The following is an 11464-nucleotide window of genomic DNA, read 5'->3' as shown; positions in this document are numbered from 1 at the left end:
GGAGGAATGATGGAAAATACAATCCAGGAAACTGGCCTGGGTTTTGTGGGACAATGACAGGAAAAATAAAACAAAACAAAAAAACGACAAAAAACCAAAACTCCTGCTGCTGTCAAGATGAGAGACAACCCAGAGGAGATGAGATCAGAACTCCACTTAATCACAAAATCAAGGATAATTCTCCGTAGAAACGGAGAAGCAAAATTAGATAGGAGCAGAAGATCAGACTCAGGTCTTAGTCTATGTTAACCTTGTGGCATGATGACCTCCCTACCCATGGTCCTGGAGACAGGACCAGCCCTGGGAATGCTTGAGTCCCTGTCATCACAGGTCCTGATGGGATGAGGTTCAATCAAAGGGACAGGACTAAGGTACAGGGAAGATGATCCAGCTGAGGAGTGACCACATCAAGGCCCAGGGTGGACTGAGCCCAGTCTGGGTGCTACCATGTCCATCCTCAGCTGCTTTCATCATTCTCCTGTCCCCACCCACAGCAGACTCAGCACAGCAAACACATGGATTCTGTAAGGTTTCAGGTTTTTTTTTCTCTATTGATTTTAGGAAACTCCCTTCCATTTAATTAACCCATTGACCATATTTCATGGCACAAATTTGAAATAGAAATCAATATTCAGATTCATTTTTTTCAATAGGGAAAGAAGCAGCTACAGCTCAGGGCAACAAAAGGCTAAATCAGGAATGGAGACATCTTAGCCCCAATTTGCACCATAGGAAAGTTGATTGAGGAAGAGAACAGAATAGTGTGGGAGGGGTCTTGGTGGGATATTCTCCTCTCTCCATTTTCTCACATTATTATCACAGGAATACAGACGCATAGACAGTTACATTCCAGCTGCACAAAGAAAAGTTGGGACCCCTTGAAATTGCAGTAGGAAGCAGGAAGAGAACTGAAGAAATCCTGTATTGTTCAGTCCCACAGAGGCAGCTGTCTCTCACTGTAAAAGAAAGTATTATGAACAAATTCAGATCACTCAATTGTAATAAAGACACTCTGAACAACCCATTAAACACTGAAAATGTCAAAAATCCTTGTGAGAGGCCCTGTAACTCAGGAGTCTCCCCATTCCCCAACCCCTCTCTCTCTTTAGGCCCTCCAGGATCTCACCTGTCTAAGCAGTGAGAGACACATCAGAGTCCTGGGCACTGTCATTACCTGAGCAGAACAAAAAGAGAACCTGGTCAGAGTCCACAGGAGATGTGGATAATGAAGGAATTATGGGATGGATCAGCTCCCCCATCACTTCCCACTACACTAACCCAAGGGCCTTGGGGATCACTATTCTTCGTACTTACAGGCAGCTGAAGCATAGGTACTTTTTTTTACTCCTTTGGGAAGAAAACATCCTGTGACAGAACAGGTTAAAGACAGGTCTTAGAGGTGCCCCATAGTCCTGGACACTGGGACAGTCTCCAGAACTGTGACTGCAGATGTAGGGAAGAATCAGGAGACAAGAAGAAAGTAGATAGATAGGAATGGCACCAATTTCTCTCCTGGAGGGTTGCTCTGAGCAGGAAATTCCCACCCGGCCTCTAAATGTTGGGAATCAGGTCCTTTTCACCACAAAAAATCAAGAAGATAAATTTGCTGGGTGTGGTGGCCCATGCCTATAATCCCAGCACCTCAGGAGACTAAGGCAGGAGGATCATGAGTTTACAGCCAGCCTTAGCATAAGTGAAGTGCTAAGCAACTCAGTGAGATACTGTCTCTAAATAAAATACAAAATAAGGCTGGGGATGTTGCTCAGTGGTTGAGTGCCCCTGCATTCATCCCTGGTATCCACCCCATCCCCCAAAAGCATAACTTGTCTTTTATTTTTTATATGTTTTACAAAGATTAAACAGTATTCCAGGCCGGGTAAGGACACATGTAGCTATTACTTCCAATGAACAAGGCAGGGCACGTTTCTACCAGGTACTTGAAACCATCAGTGGAACAAAAATTCAGACCCTGCACTTTTCCTACCTGTGTTTTTCTTCTTCCACAAGACAAAAGGGACCACAGCTCCGGTGATAACAGCTCCAAGGAGGACCAGGCCAGCAACAATTCCCATGATGGGCTGAGAGGGTGGCTCTGGGAGAGGTAGAGAAATTAGGTGAGGGGCCCTCATCCCCAGTTCTCAATCCCTACCCTGCTGAGGATCTCCAGAAAAAGTCTCCTGCTTCCTGACAACAGGCTCTGGGCCCTCATCCCCTCCTTACCCCATCTCAGGATGAGGGGCTCAGGCAGCCCCTCATGGTGCACATGGCATGTGTATCTCTGCTCCTCTCCAGCAGACACCACCACAGCTGCCCATTTCTGGAAGTTTCCATCCCCTGCAGGCCTGGTCTCCACAAGTTCCATGTCCTGGATCTGGTCCTCCCCATCTCGTTGCCAGTTCAGGGTGATCTCCTTAGGGTAGAATCCCAGGGCCCAGCACTTCAGAGTGACATCTCCGTCAGGGCTAGTGTGGTGAGTCAGATGTGTCTTTGGGGGGTCTGACGGAAAGAATAGGGAAATTCAGATATTTTTGCATTACCACTCCTGGATCACTGAAGCAGTGCTCACATAACTATCTGGAGAATGGACAGCACAATTTGGGTTGGGGAGGGAGCACAAAACTTAGACACAAGTCTGGGTTGAAGCTTCTGGCATAATCTCCTATTCCTTGCAAAGTTCTAGAATCTTGTTAAGACAACCCAGTGTAAGAGGCTTCAGGTGTCTGATGGGGACTTAGAGTTCTGATCTGGGTGGTGGCTGAGAGATGTTGAAAAGTTGGAGTCACACCTCAAAGACAATAGGCTGGAGTGGACCTGACCATACATGCCAAGGCTGTTGCCGAGGGAGCTGTGCTCAGTTATTTATTGTCTTTCCCACCAGCCAGGGAGAGAGAGACCAGCTCCCTTACTTGTCCTGAGAGAAAGCAGCCTTCAGTTCCTCTCAGTACAGCACCTGGCAGACTCACTTCCCTCTGGAGGAAGAGCAGGGTGGTGTTCTAGTGTGAGTGTTATTCTCCTCCCTTTCTCGTGGGAAGAGAGTGGAGAGATCTACAGGACATCAGGCAGGAGTCCCACAGCCTCTAATACCTAAGCGCTGCAATGCCTCCTTCCCGTTCTCCAGATATCTGAGGAGCTCCTCCACACAGGTACCCTCCAGGTAGGCCCTGCTGTGCTCTGCGTCACCGGCTGCCTCCAACTTCCGCTGGGTGTTTCGGGCCGCTGCGTCCGCTGAGGTCCAGGAGCTCAGGTCCTCATTCAGGGAGATGTAATCCTTGCCATCATAGGCGTACTGCTTGTACCCGCGGAGGAAGCGTCTGTCTGGCCCCACGTCACAGCCCCAAATCCTCTGGAGTATGTGAGAGCCTGTGTCCCCCCACCCCGGGGGATCAGCCACGACCCCACCCCGCCCACCCCATGGGTTTCCCCCACTAAATGTAAACGAAACCCGGTCACAGTCCCCGTGGGCACTCTCTGGTTCAAGGGTCTCCATGGGTCCCTCATTCTTGGAGTGAAGCTAGAATCAGGGAATCACTGCCAACTTGGGACCATCCATGAAGAACATCGGAGGTGTGATCTCAGACTTGGGCCAGGGGTCACTCACCGCCCTCGCTCTGGTTGTAGTACCCGCGCAGGTTGTTCAAGCACACTAGGTGATGATGTGCGTTGCTCGTGGAAATCTGTGTGATCTGGTCCCAAAACTCAGATCCTTCTTGCTCCATCCATGGCGCCCGCGCCTCCTCCCTGGGATTCTCGGTGTCGCTGTCGAAGCGCACGAACTGCGTGTCGTCCACGTAGCCCACGGAGATGAAGCGGGGCTTCCCGTGACCCGGCCGGGACACGGAGGTGTCGAAATACCTCAAGGAGTGGGAGCCTGTAGGCTGGGAAACTGAGACCAAGTGCACCCTCCTCTGGTGCCCAACCCAGGTCCAGGTTGACGACACCAGGAGGAGAGGAGTAGGCTCCAGAGATACAAAAGGGGCGATGGGATGCGGGAGGGCAGGACTTAGGGGAGAGAGTGGAGGGTCAGGACCAGCCACGCCATGCTGGGGAGGATCTAAGCTGGGGGTTGCAAGGATAGGCTTTCTTGGGTCCTGAGCTATAAGTGGACTGTTGCCAGCTACTCCGGCGCAGAGGCCATTTCCCTCCTGACCTTTCACTCACCTGCCCAAATGTCCGTCAGGGCCAGGGTCCCCAACAGCAGCAGGAGCAGCTCTAGGGGAGCCACTACCCCCATTCTGCAGCTCTGTGAAGATTCTGCATCCAGGCGGGTGGGTGGAAACTTTAGAACTGAACCTCGGTGAAGGTGACGCTGATTCGCTTCTCTAGGAGCAAGACACGCAATAGGAGTAATAACTGGGCCCCTGTCAAGAGTGTCTGGGAAGATAGACCTGGACCAGGTTGGGAGAGTGAGAAGTGAAACTTAAGGCAGAAGGGGAAATCCCCAGTGCTCTGTGTCCACACCCAAGACACCTCTCTAGATTCTGAGAGCCAAGCTGGGGGACCTGGAACTTTGGAATATTCTTCTGTACCAATCGCTCTTTGTTACACTGTCCCCTTTATTCATGCCTCAGGGAGTAAACAAACGTTTTGGTGTCAGGATCTTTATTTGCTGTTAAAGTGTAGTGTGCACTCCAGATGTAATCGTGTTAATGTGGATTATGTCCACCGATATTTGCTATATTAAGCATTAATTTCAATTTAAAGATATTTTATTCCTTCAGACTATTGAGAACTACTTGCATGTTAACAGTAGTTTTAAGAGAATTAACTGTTTTCCAAAATTAAAAGATTTAATCAGAAGACTGGATCATTTTACTTTTTACAGTTTTTAAAGTCCTTTTTATTTTTCACTAGAAAACTGCTAGATATTCAGATCTTCTGTATTTAACCTGTGACTTTGGTTGAAACAAACAACAAAAAATGCAGCTTAATACAAATATGTAGGAGGGATGTTTTCAATAACGTTTTTGATAACATGGCTATTCATCTTTGATACTACACTAAAATGACACAAGTGTTAGTTTCCTAAAGTTTCTTTGCCATGTGGACCCTGAAACATTGTCATTGAATAGTTCATATTCTATTGTATTAAAGTCTGTGGGTGTGTCTTGCATACTGAATAGATCTTGTGCTAATGCATGGTATTTTTAAAAGTCACGCATTGATGGATCAAGTTATACAGACCTTCTAGTGTTAACATATTTAAGTGCAAATAATCAAGAGGTCATATGTTGATATTACCACAGATTTCACCAAAAAGTTTGTAGGTACTTGGGAGTCTGTCAAGGTGATTGTGGTGAATTCAGATTTTCCTACTTTGTCATTGAAAATATTGCTGTTTGCGGATTATCTCAAAGGGACAGACTCAGTTCATTTTTTAGAATGTTGGCCAAATATTGAAATCTAAAGAATAGTTTTTCTGCCATTTATTTTTTAAAAGCAGAAATTATATTCCAAAAAAATATGGCTGATACTGAGAAACTAATGTTATTCCATTTTTAAAAATAAATAAATAATAGCAGCTTCTACCTCAAGGCCTGTCCTAAGGAAGGGGGCGTAACCCTTGTCCTTGGAAAAACCCACAGAGCACTCCTAAGCACATACCCACCCTGCTGAGTTGTTTGTCTGTAAATAACAGGAGAGGTCTGTGGTGACAGGTGTCCCTGACTCAGTTAGGCTAGGTGAGGACTCATAGCAACCCCCCTAGCAACCTCCAATCAGCATGAGACAGGGAAAATACGGGAATGCCAGATGACCCCCAAGTAGTTTATGGTGGTTGATAACATATTGGGAAACCATGTAGTTTAGCATGTATACCCCTCATGGCCTAAACCAATCAGTTCAAACGAACCCCCCTCTTGTACTAGCCAATTACTCCTACCCAACTTGTTCCCGCCAGTGAATGTGCTAATCAATATTAAGAGTTGTTGTTTGATTTTTCCGCGGTATGGAATGATTTGCTGTGTGATGTTGTGACGCATAGAGTATCCTCCCAAAACCTATAAAATCTCACTGAACAAAGGACCAGGACTCACTCCCTGGGACAGCTGCATTGGGAATGGTTGTGAGTCCAGGCTCTAGCTTGCAATAAAGACTCTTGTGTGCTTGCATCTGATTCGGCTCCTGGAGGTCTATTGGGGTCCCACGAATCTGGCATAACAATACAACCTAACAAATGGCTTTTGTTGACAAAAATACTCTTATTCTGGAGTGTAATAGAAGTGCTTTATGTGTACTTCCTATGCTATCAATTAAGTATTTTTACAATGTGGACTCTGGAATGGTAATTTAATAAAATTAAAGATTTTTAATACTTCAACCAGATGTTTAAGAGAACTGACTTTTTTCCCCCTTTTGCAATTAAAAGGTACTCAAGAATATAATAAGTACTATTACAATTTAGTATCATAGCTTCCTTTAGTGTGAATAATATTTTAGTGACATTATAAAAATGTTTTTTGATCCTATGGATCCTTTGCAATAGTCTAAGCACCTCCAAGGATTCCACAGATCTGTTTGAGAACTGCCGCTCTGAGCCAATGGTGGAATGCTCCCAACTGGTCCCAACTTATTTGCTTGTTCCTCTGCCATTGTTCTCAATAATTGCTGAAACATATAAAAGATATGGTATTTGTGAACAAGTAATTATGCACAATTATATATAGAAAGAAAACAAAAAGAAGTTCTTACAAATTAAAAAGTGCTCATATAAATGAATAATTTTTATTAGTTGTTCTAATTAGTTATTCGTGACAGTAGAATGCATTTTGATACATTGTACAAAAATGGAGCACAACTTCTCATTTCTCTGACTGTACATGGTACAGAGTCACACCAGTAGTGTAATCATGCAGAGTAGGGCTGCACATTCAGCCTTATTCTCGGTGTGCAGGCATCCAGTACAGGTCTGGAAGTATTGAGGGCTCTGGGACAGGTGCCTTCACAAAGACCAAGTTGGTGGAATCCTGGATATGCTTGAACAAAGTCATGGAAACTGTCTTAGTGTATTTGGCTGCTCTAACAGAATACTACATATTGAGTAAATTATGAAGAACAGAAATTTATCTTCTCACTGTTTTTAAGGCTATAAAGTCCAAGGTCAAGTCACTGGCATCTAGTTAGGGCCTTCCTGTTGTTTCTTCATGCAACAGAAGGAGAAAGAGAGAGGGCAAGAGAAGCGGGAGGGTCAAATCCACTCTCAAGATAACAGTAAAGATCTATTTATGAGAGCAGCACCTTGAAGACTCACCCACATCCCATTAGGCCGCATCTACCCACACCACTACATTGAAGATCAAGTTTCCAACATGAGAACTTTGGAACACACATTCAAACTGTAGCAGACACTATGGGGGAAGAGTTTGGGAAAGTTTCAGTAATGAGTACAATAGAAACTAAGCAAAAAAAAAAAAAAAAAAAAAAAGAATGGTTTTATTAACTGCAGTGAAGTTAAAATTTCAAGGCAATGAAAGTAATGAAGACTACAAGCCTGGTTGTGAATAACATTTCCTTAGTCCAAATAATGAAAACACCATTGGTATAATAAACATTATAAAATGATTGCCCTCTGATAGGGGCCTGTGAATGGAAGTTTTCCACTAAAAGTGCAAATGAAACTGTAAAACTAAGAAGAAGCCCCATTAGCATTCTGTTTAGGGGCACAGAGGTAGCAATAAAAGCATCAGGCAAACAAAGTAAGGTAGGCTGCCTCTGAGGATCAGGAAATGGGGCTGCATGAAAGACTGAGGCCATTTGTCTTTTTATCAAGCCTTGTAGAAGTATTCCACCTTTCAAATGCTGTCCATGGTTCCCAAAGAAAAACAAAAGTCCAATGTTTAAAAAGAAAACATGAGAGAAAGGACTCAGATGTCTCTCTTTAAAGTGTTTCAGAGAAATAGGGCAGAAATGGGAGGGAGACATAGGAACAGGTGGGAGATTTTTTTATGGAGGGATTTTGCTTTATTTACTGAGTTTAGCTGTGTTGGTTTTAATGGGAGATATTGCAGTATGATTAATGCAAGAATGAATGAGCCACAGAGCGGGAAGTGATGATGTAGGGGAAGGAGGGGCCAGTCTTGTTGGGTGGCCTCAGACAGCAACAGCCCATCCATCATCACCAATGGGAAGAAGATGGAGACAGTTTCTGGTATGGGAGGTGTGATGGGATTATGATGCAGTTGTTACTTGAGTCCTAATTTCTTCTCTAGTGAAAAGAGAAAGAAGTTCATCCTGTAGGAGTGAGGAGTGGGCAAGTAGTAGTGGGATTTGAGAAGAGAGGAGAAAGTGAGAAATAGCCCCTTTAGAGGGCCAGAGGGCCAGGGAGCCAACTGACCTGGAAATGGCATTTGTAGAAGGCAGTGTGGGGGCCACTGAAGCCTGTGTTCATCATCTGAGGGAAAGAGAGGGAGAGAAAGAGAAATATGCAGCAGTCAGGCTGTAGGAGGAGGAGAGCAAGTTCAAACCCAGCCTGGGCAACTTAGCAAGGCCTCAAGCAACTTAGTGAATCCTTGACTCAAATTTTAAAAATTAAAAAAAAAAGGTGGGGGACTAAGGATGTGACTCAGTGGCTAAGTGCCATTGGGTTCAATTCCAGTATAAAAAAACCCCCCAAAACCCAAAAAACTTCATAAAACTAACAACAACAAATAAACTAGTAACTCATAGGAAAAAACAACAGGTATACTAACCCTGAAAATAAAGAGGAGGAAACAAAGGGAGCCAATTTTGGAAAGATCTATGAGGCTAACTACTGATATGTTCTACTGGGATCATTGTAAAGTTAGGATTTATAGCCATAAATCTCTCAATGTACAACAGAACGGAAATTTCTTTAGTAGCACAAACGAAAACTGAAATAAAGTTTGCCTGGTTGTTGACCTCAGCACCTGTGTTAAATAGGGTTGAATTGTGGAAGAAGATGCACTGAATGGGATGGTTGCTGTGACAGTTACTGAAAGGACCAACTAGGTTCAAAAATTACAATACTCAATGTGAAGGAGGAGTTAAATATTAGATTGGTGAAGATTGTAGAAGGTAGACCCCCATCCTTCTGATAAACATCAAATGGTTACAAATTGGGAAGTAGTATCAAGTTTCCTTTGTAGTTTTCTGCAGGGAGATGATCCACTTTCTATCTCATGAGAGTGTTCTTTGCTTGAGCTTTACTTTCACTTATAACAAAATTCTCTTTCTTGGTTTTACATTTCTGACTCTAAATTTTCTTTCCTGGGGGCACAAGAACTGAGGCCTGGAGTGGAGTGGGGAGTGGGCATGGGGATAGGAAAGACGGTGAAATGAGAAGGACATCATTACCCTAGGTACATGTATGATTGCACAAATCGTATGACTCTACATCATGTACAACCAGAGAAATGAAAAATTGTGTGCCATTTTTGTACAATGAATTGAAATGCATTCTGCTATCATGTATATCTAATTAGAACAAATTTTAAAAAAGAATACAAGCAACAATAAGTGTTGGTAAGGATGTGGGGAAATGGTACACTCATACATTGCTGGTGGCACTGCAAATTGGTGCAACTACTCTGGAAAGCAGTATAGAGATTCCTTAAAAAACTTGGAATGGAACCAGCATTTGACCCAGCTATCTCACTCCTATACCCAAAGGACTTAAAAACAGCATACTATAGTGATGCAGCCACATCACTGTTTATAGCAGCTCAATTCACAATAGCTTAATTGTGGAACCAACCTAGATGCCCTTCAATACTTGAATGGGTAAAGAAATTGTGGCATGCACACACACACACACACACAAACACAATGGGATATTACTCTATATTAAAAGAGAGTAAAATTATGGCATTTGCAAGTAAATGGATGGAGTTGGAAAATATCACGCTAAGCAAAGTAAGTTAATCCCCAAAACCAAAGGTCAAATGTTCTCTCTGATAAGTGGGTGTTGATCCATAATGGGGGCAGCATGGGAAGAAAGGAGGATCTATGATTGGGCAAAGGGAAGGAAGGCAGGCAGGAAGGAAGGAGGGAAGGGAGGGAGGGGGCAAGGGCGTAGGAAAGCTGGTGGAATGAGATGAACATCTTTACCCTAGGTATATGTATTACTGAATGTATGGTGCAACTCTACATTGTGTGCAACCAGAGAAATGAAAAAATTGAGCTTCTTTTGTATACAATGAATCAAAATGCATTCTGCTGTCATGTATAACTAGTTAGAACAAATAAAAGAATTTTTCATATCTTGCTGAAATTAAGTTAATATAAATCTGAAGAAGTTTCTTAGTAAGTCCTAGAGCAACCACTTGTTGCCAGATGGCCAGGTTGGCAAGATGAGCTGGGTTCAAAGGAGCTGGCTGTGTCAATAACTAAGAGAATGGTGAAGAAACCACGCAGCACATGAACATGAGTTTCTAAGAATGAGGGCAGGATGGCTTGGTGACCTCAAGGGTCAGCTCCACACTGGAGGACAAGAGGAGCAAGGGGAGGCAAGTGAGCAAGCATACCCCAAACCCCCCTATTTATTGGGGAGAAGACATTCTATAGAATATTTCACCCAAATAAGGCATGGAGTAGAGTTTCCAAGGGTAGAGTCTTGCTTGATGATGTCTTGTGGTCAGCAGATTGATTGACATCTTGGCAAGTCACACTCATATCAGGTGCTGTGTGGGATCACAGGCAGAGCAAAAGGAAAGGCACTTTTGTGTCACACAGCCCAATCACCATGCAACATATGACCAGTCTCCTCATATACTCAAATGTGCATAGCTCATACACATGATCCATGGATAGCTCGCGACAACCACTAATAAAATTATAGTGAAAAAGTTTTAAGGGAATTTCCATTACAGTAGAAAATCAGGGCTCCTACTCCAACACAAACCACCACTCCATCAGAGTGGACAGGCCTGGGGACAAACCTGCCTCCAACTAGGACTCAAAGGGGGCGATCCCACTGCAGTTTCAACAGGCCAGACTGTTGCTGCCTGGAGCCCGGGAGTCAGGATGCCCAGCTGAGCCCTGGCAGTGTCTGGTTTCACAGGATCACAGCTGAAGAGAGTTTGCTTCAAGACGAATTCTACCTTGTGTCTGTCTGGCCCATATCTAATTTAAATAACATTTAGAGGAGATTATGGACATAAAACACTAGAAATGGTGCTGAATTAAGATTTGGGAGCATATTGTATAGATGAATGTTCTGCATACAGCAAGGGCCTGGGGAAGGACAGAGTACAACCCAGCCCTTCTTCTGGCCAAAAAAAATTTGTTGAAGTTCTAATCCCAATGTAACTATGTTTGGAGACAGGTTTTTAAGAGATAATTGAGGCTAAATATGGTTATAAGAGTGGAGAGGAGGGAAGGAAGGAAGAGAGGAAGAAAGGAAGGAAGGAAATGGTGCACCCCCCAAACCAATAAAACTGGTGCCCCAAAAGATGAGTAAAAGAGATCTTCCTTCTGCTTTTCTTTCTGCTTCTCCTTCTCCTCCTTCTCT

General features: G+C 43.9%; 1 protein-coding gene across 2 annotated transcripts; it reads right to left on the bottom strand.

Annotated features, from left to right (window-relative positions):
* Positions 1 to 1130: 1130 nt before the first annotated feature.
* LOC114080526 (class I histocompatibility antigen, Gogo-OKO alpha chain-like) lies at positions 1131 to 4237 on the bottom strand. Of its 2 annotated transcripts, none has more exons than XM_027922146.2 (7): positions 4159 to 4237; positions 3599 to 3868; positions 3085 to 3360; positions 2221 to 2496; positions 1969 to 2092; positions 1315 to 1334; positions 1131 to 1174 (listed from the first exon to the last, which is right to left on the bottom strand). In XM_027922146.2, exons 1-7 carry the CDS (start codon positions 4229 to 4231, stop codon positions 1131 to 1133), a joined length of 1083 nt encoding a protein of 360 aa, XP_027777947.1. In that variant the 5' UTR covers positions 4232 to 4237. The 2 variants fall into 2 exon arrangements, with proteins under 2 accessions (XP_027777947.1, XP_027777945.1); XM_027922144.2 differs by having other exon boundaries at positions 1315 to 1347; positions 1985 to 2092; positions 4159 to 4231.
* Between the last annotated feature and the right edge of the window lie 7227 nt (positions 4238 to 11464).

The sequence above is a fragment of the Marmota flaviventris genome, chromosome 6 (genome assembly GCF_047511675.1).
Source record: "Marmota flaviventris isolate mMarFla1 chromosome 6, mMarFla1.hap1, whole genome shotgun sequence".
NCBI lineage: Eukaryota > Metazoa > Chordata > Mammalia > Rodentia > Sciuridae > Marmota > Marmota flaviventris.
This window is presented reverse-complemented; position numbering and strand designations above follow the sequence as displayed.

Coding starts and splice junctions, on each gene's coding strand:
- LOC114080526 (XM_027922146.2), bottom strand. CDS start 4,231: ATGGGGGTAGTGGCTCCCCTAGAGCTGCTCCTGCTGCTGTTGGGGACC. Junction 3,869..4,158: donor CCTGACGGACATTTGGGCAG/GTGAGTGAAAGG, acceptor CCCAGCCTACAG/GCTCCCACTCCTTGAGGTAT. Junction 3,361..3,598: donor CTACAACCAGAGCGAGGGCG/GTGAGTGACCCC, acceptor GGGGGGACACAG/GCTCTCACATACTCCAGAGG.